At 38.9% G+C, this 16,313-nt stretch overlaps 2 protein-coding genes across 2 annotated transcripts in view; one reads left to right on the top strand and one right to left on the bottom strand.

The window, feature by feature from the left end:
* The first annotated feature begins 2,205 nt into the window (after window positions 1–2,205).
* On the top strand, window positions 2,206–14,902 carry ldha (lactate dehydrogenase A4). The gene is made up of 8 exons (XM_043706098.2): window positions 2,206–2,337; window positions 8,684–8,820; window positions 9,267–9,384; window positions 9,897–10,070; window positions 11,782–11,955; window positions 13,217–13,334; window positions 14,198–14,321; window positions 14,479–14,902. Exons 2-8 carry the CDS (start codon window positions 8,692–8,694, stop codon window positions 14,641–14,643), a joined length of 1,002 nt encoding a protein of 333 aa, XP_043562033.1. The 5' UTR covers window positions 2,206–2,337; window positions 8,684–8,691; the 3' UTR covers window positions 14,644–14,902.
* A 523-nt stretch (window positions 14,903–15,425) lies between these two features.
* The window catches only part of tsg101a (tumor susceptibility 101a), a 51,866-nt gene continuing 50,978 nt past the window's right edge, over window positions 15,426–16,313 (bottom strand). The window contains exon 10 of the mRNA XM_043706096.2: window positions 15,426–15,657. Within this exon, the coding sequence (XP_043562031.1) occupies window positions 15,568–15,657 (90 nt within the window). The 3' untranslated portion in view covers window positions 15,426–15,567. The remainder of the gene's footprint in view (window positions 15,658–16,313) is intronic.

Here is a 16,313-nt window from a genome sequence, read left to right as displayed (position 1 = left end):
TATATAGATGATTTGGAGTTGGGGACCATGAATTGTGTGTCAAAGTTTGCAGATGACACTAAGATGAGTGGCAGAGCAAAGTGTGCCAGAGGACTGTGAAACTTTGCAGAGGAACATAGACACTTGAGTGAGTGGGCAAAAAGTCTGACAGATGGAATACAATGTTAATAAATGTGAAGTCATCCATATTGGTAGGAGTAACAGTAAAAAGGATTATTACTTGAATGGTAAAGAAATTGCAGCATTCTGCTATGCAGAGGGACCTGGATGTCCTTGTGCATGAATCACAGAGGGTTGGTCTGCAGGTACAACAGGTAATTAAGAAGGCAAATGGAATTTTGTCCTTCATTGCTAAAGGGATTGAGTTTAAAAGCAGGGAGGTTATGTTGCAGCTGTACAGGATGCTGGTGAGGCCACAACTGGAATACTGCGTGTAGTTTTGGTCTCCTTATTTGAAAAGGAGGTTGGGGGGGGGGGGGGGGGGGGGTTCAAAGGAGTTTGACTAGGTTGATTCCAGAATTGAGGGGGTTGGCTTATGAAGAGAGACTGAGATTATATTCATTGGAATTCAACAGAATGAGGGAGGATCTTATAGAAACATATAAAATTATGAAGCGAATAGATAAGATAGACGTTGAGAGGATGTTTCCACTGGCAGGTGAAACCAGGGCAAGAGGGCATAGCCTCAAAATTAGAGGGAGCAGATTTAGGACTGAATTGAGGAGGAACTTCTTCACCCAGAGGGTTGTAATTCTATGGAATTCCTTACCCAGTGAAGTAGTTGACGCTACTTCAGTAAAAGTTTTAAAAGCTAAGGTAGATTTTTTTGAACAATAATGGAATTAAAGGATATGCTGAGAGTGCGTGTAAGTGGATCTGAGACAATGAAAAGATCAGCCATGATCTTATTGATTGGCGGAGCAGGCTCAAAGAGTCAGTCGGCCTACTCCTGCTCCTAGTTCTTATGGTGTAATCTGAAATCAGTTTAAAAAAAAAAGATAACCTAATGATAACCATGTCATAAATCTCATCTGGTTCACTTAAAGGAGGGAAATCTGCTATCCTTACCTGGTCTGATTAAGATGTGACTGCAGACCCACAGTAAAGTGGTCAATTTTAATTGGCCTCTGGCACTCTCACCTATGACACCCACATCACACAAACGAATTAAAAAAGAAACCTCCCCATTAAAGAAGCTTCCAGCACTTACCCCACATTAGTGTGGCTTTTATCACCAAATCATATTTTTCTACATTCTTCTGACACCCTTCCTCTCAGAATCTTGTTCTATTCATTTTGCCTTTCACCTACAACCCTAATTGCCTACTATAAATGTACCATGCTAACTTTCTTAGCGAGAGATCTCTGTGCTTTTCTCAGCTTCTGCTTGTGTAACTGGCTTTTCATACTTGGTTAACATCAACCTCCATCTTAACTTATCACACTCTTTACACTTTTGAGTTCACTACGTTCCTCAATCCTTTGTGTGCGACGTATTGTCACATCGGTGAAACGCCTTTAGACATTTTACTGTGTTAAAAGCATTTTGTAAATGCAGGTTGCTGTTGAGTAAGTGGTGAAGTGCATTGGCAAAAAGTGAAAAGTTTGGAACGCTACTGATGATTTGATCCGCGGTAAAAACAATGACTGCAGATGCTGGAAACCAGATTCTGGATTAATGGTGCTGGAAGAGCACAGCAGTTCAGGCAGCATCTGAGGAGCAGTAAAATCGACATTTCGGGCAAAAGCCCTGCCTTTCTTCCTGATGAAGGGCTTTTGCCCAAAACGTCGATTTTACTGCTCCTCAGATGCTGCCTGAACTGCTGTGCTCTTCCAGCACCACTGATCCAGATGATGATTTGATCCGTTTCAAAGTATATCTGAAGAAAAGCATGTCCATAAGATATCCAACTTCATTAATTTTCTATCAGGAACTCATCTGCCTAGTACTTAGCAAGTTATATCTGTTCGAGAATTACGCAGATGAATGTGAATGGGTTGCGACACCACACTTCTCATTCACAATTCAATTAGACGTGCGTTCAGCATAAGGTTGAGCATCTGTAATGGTTTCCAGGAAGGTTCATCATGACCACGCGATAACATATACATTCACTTTCCCCCAAGAATCCTCGACTGTGACCACTTGCTCGCTTGATAGTACGTGCATGCAGACACGATCCAATATCTTGTCAATCATTGTCTGGTCTGACCCGCCTTCGCAGCATCATATGTAGATGAGCACGTGACGCATTATGACGCAGCCTATAAATAGAGGCTGTCAGGCGTAGGCGTGGCCTACTGCAGATCTTGGTCAGAGGAGACATTAACGAAGTGGTAAGTTGTAGCGAGACATGTAGCAATTTAGAATTACAGCCACTGAGCAATAATATTTGATCAACCACTATGTTTGCGACATAGTAAATTTTGCATCCCTATTTAATACAAAACGTTATACTTGCATCACATTTAATGTTATACATTAAGTGCTGTATCACGTCATGTATAAAATTGAATGTAAGTGTGTATTGGTATCGTGATACAAAGGGATACATTTTACTCTGTTGCATTACTGCTAAAGTGATTGTGTCACTCTTTTAGCAGCATTCTAAGTCTTATCCAATTGCATTTATCTATCGGTAGTGCAGCTTTTTAAAATGCTAAATTGATGTAATTATTGTGTAGTGTGTTGTTCTTGGTGAGATGGCGGAGCCGGGGCTGTCCTTTCCTGTAAATCGAAACAGCGCTGATAATCTCCACCACAATTTGGAAGTCGCGTTGGGAGGAAGGGTTCAGAAACAGATGCGATTGAGTCCTCTCCGTGATCTTGCTGCTGACAGGCGATGGTCGCGTTTTTCTCTCGCCTCGGGTCCTGCCTTTCTTGCGCCTGGCACCATCTGCGGAATGCGAACGCTGCCCTCTGCTGTGTAGCGCGGTACACGTGCATGTTGTAAGATGCTGCGGCAAATGCAGCGGAGGTGGCTTTCTTGCCTGGGTTGGATACCCACCTACCTACTGTAGTCCGAAATCATACAGTTGATGGTAAATTCCCATGTTTGAGCTCTGACGAAGAGTCATGTAGACTCGAAACATTAGGCTGCTGTCTCTCCATGCTTGTTGCCTGACCCGCTGTGATGTAGATTCATACAGCACGAAAATAGATCCTTCTGTCCAACCAGTCCATGCAGAGCATAAATCTCAAACTGAACTAGTCCCACCTGCCTGCTTCTGGCCCATATCTCTCCAAGCTTTTCCTATTCATGTACTTATCAAATGTTACTTGTCCAAATGTTTTTTAAACATTATATTTGTATCAACATCCACCACTTCCTTAGGAAGTTCATTCCACGTGCAAACCACCCTGTTTTTAAAAAAAAACCCTCATGTCTTTTTAAAATTTTTTGCCTCTTGCCTTTAAAAATATGCCCTCTTGTCTCAAAATCTCCCATCAGGGGAAAAAACATCTACCATTAACTCTACGTATACCCCTTGTTACTTTATAAACTTCTATAAGGTCTCCTCTCAACCTCCTACGCTTCAGTGGAAAAAACGTCCTAGTCTTTCTTTAAAACTCAAGTCTTCTGAGCCCAATGACATCCTTTTTGTTTTCAGTGCAGATTCTAGCATCTGCAGTAGTTTGCTCTTCCAGTGCTCGAATTTGTTTCAAAAACTGTGAATTAGCAAGTTTTGAGAAGATTTGTAGCTCAGGTTGAGGTTCTGTATGTAGGTTTTGCTCACTGAGCTGGAAGGTTTGTTTTCAAATGTTTCGTCACCATACTAGGTAGCATCATCAGTAAGCCTTTGGATGAAGCACTGGTTTTATGGCTTGCTTTCTATTTGTGTTTAGGTTTCCTTGGGTTGGTGACATCATTTCCTGTTTTCTCTGAGGGGATGGGAAATGGGATCCAAGTCAATGTGTGTGTTGACCTGATCAATGCCCAAAGAGCCCCACTCCTAATGAATTACGCTGGCACTCATTTTGTAAGATTCCACAAACACAAGTGAGATGAATAATCAGCTGTGCTTTATTTGGTGACACAAAACAAAATCAACAAACACATTGACTTGGATCCCATTTGCCACCCCCTAAGAAAAAACAGGAAATGACACCACCAACTCAAGGAAACCTAAACACATAAATAGAAAGCAGGCCATACCACCAGTGCTTCATCCGGAGGCACCCTGCTGATGTTACCTAGTATGGTGACGAAATGTCTGAAAATGAACCATCCAGCTCAGTGAGCAAACCTACATCCAGAACTCTGTGAAGTAATTTGATATTATCCCAGGAGACACAATGAAATGAGGAAAATGGTTTTGTGCAGTTTTGACCATTTTGAGGCAACTAACGAGGACTACAGAGATCTGTCTAGATTGAATATGAGTGACTAAACATTATTTTTTTAAAAGCTAAGCATAACTAGCATTTACTGCTGTATCCTTATTTTCATCAGGAATTCAAGATAACTGAACTGATAGAAATCAGAAGTGTATTACTTTGAGGAATTTAGTAGAATTTTTTGGTTTTTAACTTCCAAGGCATTCGCCTTGGTGGTGATCAAGGCAACAATTAACACAGATAGTAAATTTTTATTTCTACACAATAGTGATGGTGGATTTATATTTCTGAAAACTCCGGATTAATGCAAAGTTTCCCTCAAGTGAAATGATTATGGAATGGATTTTTGAGACAAAAGCTTGAAGCAAAAAGTGAACTTAGTTAACTACTATTATGGCTTCTTTATGAATGCAAACACTGCTGTCTATTGGATATTTTTTTAACTGCCCTGTGAATTACTGACTATTGAAAATTTTCCATTGTCAAATCTTGGGATTCTTCCTGCTTCTGCTTGCTGTCTCACTGGGCCTGGTTTTCAAAGTAAAAGTTTGAATCGACAATTTTATTGTATGTTTGTACTCCTAATTAGATAGAGCCAAGGTTTCTGTGATTTTCTTTTGAATAAATGAAAGCCTGCTGAGTCAAGATCTTTGGTTAGAGTTGCCCAATGGGGTCAGGTAACACTTATGGCAAGAAAATTATATCACAGAAAGGAACTGGTTGGCCCACTGAAGGTATTCATGCTGTAAATCTTAGTTGCTTTCATTTGCATGAATTCTTTTTATGTAGGCTTTGTCTTCAAATATTCATGCAATCGCATTATTAAAAAAAAATTAAAAATACAATAGATGTCCAGAAGAAATTTAATCCAGCATTTTTAAATTACATTTTCTTTTTCAATCTCATTCATTTGTCATGCTGCATGGAGCATTCTACAAAAGCAGGGTATACAAGAAAATTTAAAATATGATCAAAATTGCCTCCCTGTTTAGTAACATCAAACTGCCCTTTTTAAGTCTTGTTGTACACTTAAGTAAGCAAAATGTTGCAGAATCTGGAAACCTGCAATAAGTCAGTGCTGGTAATACACAATGGATCTGCCTGCATCTGTGGGACAAGAAACAATTATTTCCAGTTGTGTATATCCAGTTTTTAAAACCCTTCTGTCACCTGTTAGTTTAGTGAAGCTGTTAATTACAGCAGGATGCAAGGCTGCATTTTGAGCCCTAATCATTTGCTGACAAAATAAAATTCAGGATTCTGTTGATGTGCAATTCACCCTTTTAAAGTTAAGATTAGTGATAATATCAATGTAAAACTATCACAAGATTTATTACAAGGTGTTGATGAGTCACCTTCCACTGTTCTTTACAGCTTTCCCTGCCAATGTGCCAATGACAATGGCAGAATGTTAATTATTTTAAGTATAACAGTTAGATTTTAACTGGCAGTTAGTGTTACAGTGCTTAACTTCATGTATTGCTGTCTTGGGAACAGGAAAATCGCAGAATGGACATTTAAATGAAATCTTTGATTATTCCTGGACATCTGGTTCACTGCTTATTTCAGAAGACTGTAGGTGACACCTCAGCCAATTTATCTGTTAACTGTGTTTGCAAAAGCAATTTAGTTGAGCGAAATGGTGTTTACGCAATAATGACTGTGCTTTTTCTGGTCTTGTGTAACTGCCTGTTGAAATTTCTTCTTCCTTTCTCATTGGACTGATGTCAACTGTGCAATGTTACCAAATTATGTAGATTCCATAACCACCACCCTCCAGAAATGATTCAGTTTAGCTTGCTTACATTTTTTTTCTCACATTTCCTTCCTATTTTATCTCTCCACTCCCTCCCTTCCCTGCCATGCAAGTACAACTAACCTGGAGTTAGACATGCATAATTAAAATTTGCACTTTGCTACTGCTTATCCCATAGTTATTTTTTGTGAAGATAATAAAGGAGTTTTCATGAAAGTTATTGTTCATTGTATTTTTTATCTTACGGTATTTCCAACAGTTTAATGGAGGTGGGCATTAACTACAGAGTCACTGTTTCTTATTGAATAATTTATATAAATCATGAGATTCCAGAGTTTCTGAACAGCCACAACTTGTCTCCGTGTTGCAAAGTGGTTGGTTAGTTTAGTTGAATGGATGGCTGATTGACAACGTAGGGAAAAGATGAGAAGAACTAGACACCAGGTCTGGGTTGGAAGATCCGTGTGCTTGTAAAATGGTGATTGGGTGGTTTCTTGGAGACCTAACAGTGAAGGATATGTAGGGTAGGCTGAAGATTTTTAAAACCGAGTGGAGGGTTACACGATCCAAAATGGATGATGGATAAAAGGAACTAAAGTGCCAGTTATATAATTTAAACATTAGCATTTATCAATGAAACATTAGGGAAGTTGTACCTGGAAATGGTTAAGGCATAATCATGGGGTATGGGATTCCCAGGGATAGAGATGAGAGATGGAATTGGACAGTCTTGGAAATCTGTTAATTCTTAAATTTGAAATCCAATTTGGAACAAAATACCATTTCCACTGAGTATTGCTAAGCAGTTGGGAAGAACAATGTCACTATGGTTGGGGTGTGGAAATGTTGGAGTGGGGAAGTAGTTTGAAGTGGTTGGCATAGTGGAAAATAATTTGACTATTGAGCTGGAGAAAGCTTTGCATCAATGAATTGATATTATTTAACGTTGCAAACCACTGAATTCAGTGTGGTGATAGAAGTACAGCTGAATATCGGCTGACATATGAAACCTGATTTTCATCCAGTGGATGGTATGTGCAAAAGCAGCATAAAGAGGAGGACTGTTTTGAATTGGACTAAATATTGTAGGGCAACCAAGCTGTAGTTGTATGCTGGTTATGTTGGGTTATGAGAATAGAATTGTTACAGTGAGGGGTTGGTGCATAAATGACAAGGCTCGAGTGGTCTCCCTAACAGATCCTTCAGGCATCTGGAATGTTCTATTCCAAGCTGCACTTTCCCCACTGTAACCTTCATACGTTCTCCGGTTCTGGAGTCTGTGGCAATTGAACAGTAATTAGAGCACAGATTTAAGATCATTGACAAAAATTTGGAGAGGAGCTAAGGAAAGAAAATGTAACTATTGCTCCCAAATAAATACAATCTACCCCATGAAGTCTCAGACACCTGGAAATGATGAATTGTGATCAGCCTTCAATTCGCTAAATCCATACATAACATAAAACACTGGAGATGTAAGCACGTGCAGGGTGGCTGCCAGGAACATAAAGCATTCTACCCATAATAACAGGTTTAGGCTTTGGATAGGCTGAGGTGAATGTCTGGAGTTTCAGAATGTGATGTGAGAAGCCAAAAATAAAATGGATCTAAATAGATTGGGAAAATAGTTGCAAATAATAATCAATGTGGACAAATGCAATTTAATGAGATGAGGTAAGTGGAATGAGCAGTATGATATAAATTACATTACCCTAACCTGCAGAATATCAGGGATTGAATGCTGTTGACGGAAAGCTTATTGAAACCAGCAGTACTGTGTGGCAGTAGCAGTGAAGGTGAGTCAGATTTTGGAATGCATTACCAGCCTGAGATAAAATGAATTTTAAGTGGCCAGTCTATAGGGAAAAAAAAGCTTGTACTGCCACACCTGAACTCTGCAAATAATTTTGGTCAGTGATTGTAAAAATATCCAGGTACTGAATAAATATCTGATTTAAGAGATCAGAGTTAAAGTATAGATAAGCTAAGAGTTATTTACTGTGAAGAAGGTTCAGAAAATATTATTCAAGAAGTGAACAGATGGCTGGAACGCTAGTGCTTGTAGAAGCGATTGAAACCCTCCTCATAGAAATTCAAGGACAACCACCTTTGCCAAACTTTCTGTTCATTTTGGGAGCCCCTTTTCCTATTTTGGGAGCAAATAGCTTTTGACATACTTTCAGCAAGGCTTTGAAATTATTATCGTTGAGGAATGCTGGAAAGATGAAGTGCAATTTGAGCTTGGTATTCTTTCTAAAAGCAATTTCTAAGGCAACCATATCATGATATATACAAATCAAATGGAGTAAATTAATTAATTGGATCATTCAGACTGTGATGTTTCATCAAGCCAATCTGGACAGACGTACCAAAGAATGTATCTTTTAAATTGAAGTTTGCAGCTTGTTACAAACTTGTTTTATCTAATTTGTTGTATAATTAAATAAAATAATGATGTATTCATACACATTGCAGAGATCGTTGGACTTCAATATTTAACAATTCTACTTCCTGATTTGTAATAGTGTGCTTCTTGGAATGTTTATAAGGTGTATGTTAGACTGATGTGAATATCTTTTCTCCTTTAGCAGCAAAAATGGCATCCCTCAAGGAGAAGCTGATTGGGCATTTGGCGACAACACAGTCCAGTCAGTCACACAACAAAATAACAATAGTTGGTGTGGGTGCAGTAGGAATGGCATGTGCTATAAGCATCTTGTTAAAGGTAAGATGGAATTTGGATGTGGTAGATCATTTGGAGTTGCTAGTTTTTCATATTTAGATGGATTTCTGCAGTTCTGAGATCCTCCAAGGATGGATGATCTTGTGTGCCATGGAGTGTTATCACATAGTCATAGGCAGGACCTTGGTGTAACATCTCCTATACAAGAATGAATCTCTAACAGTGAAATACTGAGGTAGAATATGGGCCCAGACCTCTGTACTCCATTCTGTACAATAAAACTTAAATCTGCAATCTTCTGAGTTTGAGACATGGGTGTAACCTGACAGACAGCTTAAACCCCAACTTTCTACAAGAGTACTAGTTGGCTAGGATTCACCTACTTGAGATCTAATCTGCCATTTGTTTCAAGAATATTAAACTTTGCAGTTTATGGAATTAGGTATTGCCTTCATGATAGCTGTAACCAATATTGTTGTTTGCTTCAGGACCTAGCAGATGAGGTGGCTCTGGTGGATGTAATGGAGGACAAATTAAAGGGTGAGATGATGGATTTGCAACATGGTAGCCTCTTCCTTCGCACCCACAAGATTGTGTCTGGCAAGGGTGAGTACAAGATCAGTGGGAAGACAAAGTACATAATTATTGAGTGCACACGGAAGTAATGTGTTAACATGTAATCAGGCTTTGAGTTGTGCCAACAACAAATAGCAGTGCATGCACAAACATCCGGGGTGGGAAGGTGGAGAAATGGGTTAGAGGAAGGAGTAATGATGCTCATTTGAAGAGCGTGTGCAGGCATGAAGGGCTGAGTGGCTACCTCTTGAGTCTTCACAATTATGATTGAGTGGTAGAAGACTCCAAATGTGAAGCATAGACTGGTCTGTTTCTGTTCTGTGGTTTGTGTAAAGGCTTTGAAGTTTGTCAGCCTTCTAATGATGAAATAGAAACTTTGTTTATGGGCCTAAGGCCTGGGGTTTAGGGCCAGAATGTTAATGCATGTGCAAATATTGTGTAATAGGGAACTAAAATATGGGGCTGTTGTTTACCTTGATAGTTTGCAACAATGAGGTGTGTAACACCACTAAATGTTAATGTAACTGTTATTAATTTGGCAGATTACAGCGTGTCCGCTGGATCCAAGCTGGTTGTGGTCACAGCTGGTGCTCGGCAGCAGGAGGGTGAGAGCCGCTTGAATCTTGTTCAACGTAATGTGAATATCTTCAAACATATAATTCCTGACATCGTCAAGAACAGCCCAGATTGCATCATACTGGTTGTATCCAATCCAGGTGAGCATTTTGTAACAGTACACAAAGTTTGACCATAATTGTGCTTGCTCAGAGTTGGAGAAAATGCAATCCTTTTTCTATCTTGTTGGGGTTGGATAATTGTTTAAGTTCTACTTTGCTGTGATATAATTTCCTTTCTGAAGTTGTCTCCTACATCTTAAGGACAAATTACTTTTATGATCTACTATGAAATAGTTTGCATAAAATTGAATTATTAAAGTTAATAACTAGAGGGCATTAACAGCTTCAGTTGGAGCCATCCTTGACCCAGTAATCCTCACTATTCCACATTTAATCTCTTTGGTTTGTTAATATTTCACTGCCAGTTAATTTCACGTTTACTTTCATTGGTTTTAAAATCCTTGAGTCAGCTTTGGCTTGGTTTACATCATTGACATACTTTGTGACAAAACTACACCACTGTCTTTATTTGTCTTCCTTTATTTGTTATGACAGCCCAACTCTACTTTGACATGCCTCTAGTAGTTTTTGGTTTAAGTTTCACTCCTCCATGTTTTAATGGCTTTTTCTTGCATGGTAACTCAAAGCTTCACCCTTTTCGTAATGGCATCAATTAGTAAAGTTATTATTTTTCAAGCCCAATCTAATTGGCCATCTCTACACCCTTGCCATTGTTACATATGCTACTATTTGTTCTGATATGTAAAAAGTCCTGCCTGTCCACAATTTTGCAAGTTAGTATCGACAGACAAAGCTACCTTCGTCAAAACACAAGTGTTCTATCTTCCCTTCCCTGACTACTTTGTTAGATTGAATCAGATGATTTTTGGACACTGCCTGAGTTTGAAGAGTTTCATTTCTGTCTGTAGTGTACTTGATTCAAGATTTTGTCTATAGGTGCTGCCTTGCATGTACACCTTCAGGTCTACTTGCTACAGGTGCTGCTTCAATTTTGGCCTTTCAATTTTACTTACACTTTGACTTCAGTAGCAGTCTCTTCAGCCTGCAATATGTATTATAGCCCAACATGGACAGTACAGGGATGTCAAGCTGCTGGTTGGCAATTTGGAGACTAAGTAAATAGGGTGGCTCAATCTGGATGTGGGTATTTACTTTCATTTTTAAATGGGCTCTCACTGAGGAATCTGAATGAAGAGATTGTGAGTAAAAATGAGCTGGTGAGGTACAGGAGAAGACTGAAAAATAACTTCCCTGATGGAATGTGCAGAGCCAGCTTTTCACAGTAAAGAGCACTACCACTGGAAACTGCAAACTATTCATGGTAAAGCTGCCTCCACAACAAAAACTACTCCAGGTTCAGCTTACTGTTCAGTCATGTGCTAAAATGAGATTAAAGGGATAAATCTCTAATGGAGGCAAATGAGCCTTTTCAGTAATCCCATGAAATAGTTCAGCTGTTAACTGTTTATGTGCTGGAATTAACAGGAAGTTTAGTGGCAGTGAGAAATGGGAGTAGTAGACCATTGGCCTTTTGAGTTGCACCATTATTCAGTCATTCAGAGTGATCGTATCTTGTATTTCTCCTTCAGACAATCGAGGTGAAACGAATGAAAGAATTTATCCCAATGTCATCTGCTAGCATTGTTTAATCAAAGTTATCCATTTTCTAGAGAAATGCAGACTGCTTATTTAGCTACAGACTGAGTACATGTTTCTCTGTATGGTTTGGGTAAGAAGTTGCTTTTGAGGGTTATTCTATGTAATTACATGTTTCTTTCTTTTCCACTAGTGGACATTCTGACCTATGTGGCGTGGAAGCTGAGTGGTCTTCCCATGCATCGTGTTATTGGCAGTGGCTGTAACCTGGACTCAGCTCGGTTCCGATACCTAATGGGAGAGAGATTAGGAATCCACAGCTCCAGCTGTCATGGCTGGGTTATTGGTGAACATGGAGACTCGAGTGGTATGTGTGTAAGAGGCAGTCCAATTTATACTTAAGGTTACAGATGAAATTGAAGTAGGTCAAATGTCATTTGGCTGTTTAACATGGAAACAAATAGCTCTATCACTGATTCACTTAGTTTGTTTCCAAAAATGTCTGCAGCCTGATATTTGGTCACTTTGAATAATACCAGCAAACATTTTTGGCAGCTTTCGCTAATGAGCATAACTTGTGAACAACATTTATTTGGCTGACAAACTACTTGGCTATACTCTCAGGACAAGGGGTTGCTCTATCCCATCCCATGAACCAGTGGACAATTCTATTGTAAATTTTTTTCAACTGCAATAAGTGGAAAGGTTGAAGCAATATAATCTCGTTGTTTTATCTGGAATTTAAACTAGGATCTCTCAGCCAAGATAAAATTAGAAATCCGGTGGAGGATAATCTTTAGAAGTAGAGGATTGATTGCAGTCAGTTTAAAAAAAACATATATACAAGTTCTACTTTAGAATAATGTTTGTAGTTTCATATTGCTGAGGGTCATCTGTTTTAGACCGCATTGTTAAATTACTTCAGGAGCAGAAGGTTATTTTGCAGAGCTCTGTAAACCATATAACAAAAAGACCAGATCGTCTGTCAAGTCAGTTCTGTTTGGTTATGTTTGTGAAGCATCATGACTCCTAGTGCTTCTCTCCTACCAGTTATGTAATCTCAAAAGTAAATGCTACAAATACTCAGTTGCTCTGGTACCATGTTGAGATAGAAAAACTCAGTTTCAGGTCAATGATGTTTCATCAGACTCCCACAGATCCTACCAATCTGCACTTTTTTTTTGAGGTGGGGGGGGAAGAGGGTGTTTTTTCATTGAAAATAAATTAGTATCTAAGCCAATTCAAAAGGATATATTTCTGGGTAATTTCTTGTTGAAAGTGAACCAAATTGAATTTCAGGTAATGATGGGGATCATGAGTATAGTACTCCAACAACTCGTCTGTCCTTTCCATGCAGTAATATTTTTTATATGCCCTTGGGAACCACCTTGAAAAGACTTTGGATAATGATGTAATCCAAGAAGGAGCAGGCATGTTTGGTCATTTTGTCCTTTCCTGTAATCCTTTCAAATGAGTTGCAAAGTGTAAATTCCATTCCATCTCAAAAGAACAGTTTTCCAAACTTCATTTAGACTTGTCAAGAGTACTTTTTGTTGCATAACAGAATATGATGACTGGTGGATTATATTGGTGTTGTTACTTATTCACCTTGTTTTGTTTTATCATAGTGCCTGTGTGGAGTGGTATGAATGTTGCAGGTGTGAACTTGAAGGAACTCCATCCTGAGCTAGGAACTGACAAAGACAAAGAGAATTGGAAGAAAGTGCACAGGGATGTGGTGGACAGGTAAGAGTTGGAGAGATCTGACAAACTTGTATTGTGGCCATTAACTGGAATGTTAATGAAGTCTCCAAATAGCATGGGCACACAACTTCTTAGTGCAACTTTTTGACAGGTTCCACTTCTGCCCTGTTGTTGGAGAGGTTATCTGGGTAAAAAGGGGGTTTAGGGTACACTCCAGGGAAAGAGTGAGAGGGGGCAGAGAGAGCCCGGGAGGTCAGTCATTTGGAGATGGTACCTGGGCTCGATCAGTCCAGGACTGTTCTTGGCAGCGTTTCAGGAAGTAGAGTTCACTTTTAATCACTAAACAAAAGACGCGATCAGTGTTGGAAACACATCATTGATGTAATGTTTCTATCGGGACCGCGAGACCACCTTCGGATAATCTATATTCCTCACCAATATCACAAACAAAGCTCACATCCTAAGAGAGGGTGAGAGGAGGATGATCTTCCAAAAGTGAATTAGTTGGAATACAATTGAACTGAACTGCAATATTGCTCAATGATTGGAAATTTACATCTCAGCAGGAAACTGCACAAACAAGCTTCATCTTTGATAGTGTACAAATAAAAACAGTCCATTTTTCATGTACTTCAGCTTGATAAATACACTTTACAAAGGGTATTCCTCCATCTTGGCAAATGGCAAGTCATCTTAGTTAAAGCATCCAGCTCTGAGATTATTGATTATACACAGTATATGCATATTTAAATATACAATGTTAGTTGGGTCTGAAGCAGTACCTGTTGGATACAGGAGGAAGGGGTGGGGTGTGGGAAGAAAACTCTCTCCTGTTACTTCCAGCTATTAATGAAAACCACTGAACTGTTGATTGGGGAGTTCACTTTTTATTGCTTTTTCCACAGTGCTTATGAGGTGATAAAATTGAAAGGATACACTTCCTGGGCTATTGGGATGTCTGTGGCAGACATGGTAGGGACTATTATGAAAAATCTGAATAAAGTGCACCCTGTATCCACAATGGTTAAGGTAAGAAGCATGTTTTGAATTTGGTAAGCAATATGACTATCAACTGAACTGTTTGTGTCATTGTGCCTGCCTTTGTAGGAAGGCATGAGATCCTGGAAGAGGAAAGTTGAAATAACTGAGTAGCAGCAATATTCTGATCATCCTATTCTTTCTCTAGGATTTACATGGTATTAAAAACGAAGTTTTCCTGAGCCTTCCATGTATTCTGGGTAACCATGGAATTTCTAATATTGTGAAGATGGTGCTGAAACCAGATGAAGAAGCACAGCTGCAAAAGAGTGCTACAACCTTGTGGGATATTCAGAAAGATCTGAAATTCTGAACCTCTCCCCTCTAGCCTTCCTCGACAGCAGTAACGAAAGCAAACTTGCTGCATGTAGCCCCTTGTAGGAAATGGGCAGTATCCTTGTTTACTGTCTTTTTTGTGATCACTTCTGACCATGAATTGCCAGACTTGCAGAGAACCTTTCATGTAATGACTGTCTTCCTCACTTCACTGCTGTTAATGTCTTAAGTATTTATGTAGAGCAGGCAGCTATGTATTGAATAAAACCATCAGATTAAAAAAAAGTTTGATCAACTATCTGTGTCATGTGTTTAAGTTTGCAGTATTAAACTCAAGTTCTAGTTTGAAGGGAACAGGGAGGATTATTATGTAGGTGACAAGAATTTTATAGATGTATGGAAGACTTTGACAATAGTTAGGTGTATATAAAGGCTGGTGCAGAGTGTAAGTAGTTCTGAATTGTTCTTTAACTCAAGATTGTGCTATGAAACACTGTGGATCCAAGATTTAGAGTAACTAGGAAAGTGGACATATGAAATTATTTTGCTTAAAATGCAACTGGAAGACATTTCAACTTTTCTACAACAATGGGGCCTGCCTCTGTGACTGTAGATCATACAGAAAATCTAGAGGGATGTTGCCAATGCAGGACATAGCAACGTGAAATTGAAGTTCAAGCATGTATCTTGTCCTGGAACTGTAAAAACCTGAAGGGACCTTCTGGTTTTCTATTGTCTTGGATAAGCAGTTTAGTTTAAAAAAATGTTATTGAATCAGTTAAGTAAAGTCGACCACCATTTCTCCAACCCATCTGTCAATAAGTTTGGAATTTAAAGCTTTATTCCAATTTAAGGTTACAGGTAAATACAAACTAAATAATTTAGTGGAATATGTTCTATGAAACTGGTTAATTGCAGACAAACTAAGTTGTTAGATCTGATGAGTCAAAGAAAGAATTACTTAGTACAAGTCACTAAGACCTGCTGTTTTCCTTGCTTTCTGCATCAATGCTCGAAGCTGGAACTGTTTACGAGACAACAGTCTTACATGCTGCAGAGAGAGAACAAAACATTAACTTTTGCAGTGACCACAAAATACAAATTTACAAGTAGTACTGTTTCAAAAGCAGGGTTTTTGATTTTTAAAAATTCCCAGAATAGTAAAAGCAGGGTTTTTGATTTTTAAAAATTCCCAGAATAGTAACAACTCAAATGACACTTGTACCTGAGATGAACATTTATCCTAGTTGCAATGAAGGATCTTAATCTTGAGTAACAAAGCATAGCCTCCAAACACTGGCAGTGAAATATTAATAAGAATTCGCAATAGACTACTATAGGCCACTCCTTCACAACATTCCCTCTTAAGACAACCCCTGAAATCAATCTAGTTACCTTCTCTAAATGGTTTTCAATGCAAGCATATCCCTACTGAAGGCAGCAAAACAGCATACAGTATTGTGGTGCACTCACATCAATGCCCTATATGGTTTACCAATTCCCAACAGTACATATCATTTGCTTTACAATAAAGACAAACAAACATTCTCTGCCTTCCTTGCATCAGACCTGGAAAAATTACAGAGGGAGTTTGAGTTAGGTACAAAAGGAAAATGGCAAAGAGAAGATTGTCCCCATTTTGCTTAATGCTGTCATCTTCTGTTACAAAGAAACAAAAGAATGGTCATCACCAACATCTGCTGTACA

The sequence above is a fragment of the Chiloscyllium plagiosum genome, unplaced genomic scaffold, assembly GCF_037043375.1.
Source record: "Chiloscyllium plagiosum isolate Xiang-an unplaced genomic scaffold, Cpla_swu_hap1 HiC_scaffold_18, whole genome shotgun sequence".
Lineage (NCBI taxonomy): Eukaryota > Metazoa > Chordata > Chondrichthyes > Orectolobiformes > Hemiscylliidae > Chiloscyllium > Chiloscyllium plagiosum.
This window is presented reverse-complemented; position numbering and strand designations above follow the sequence as displayed.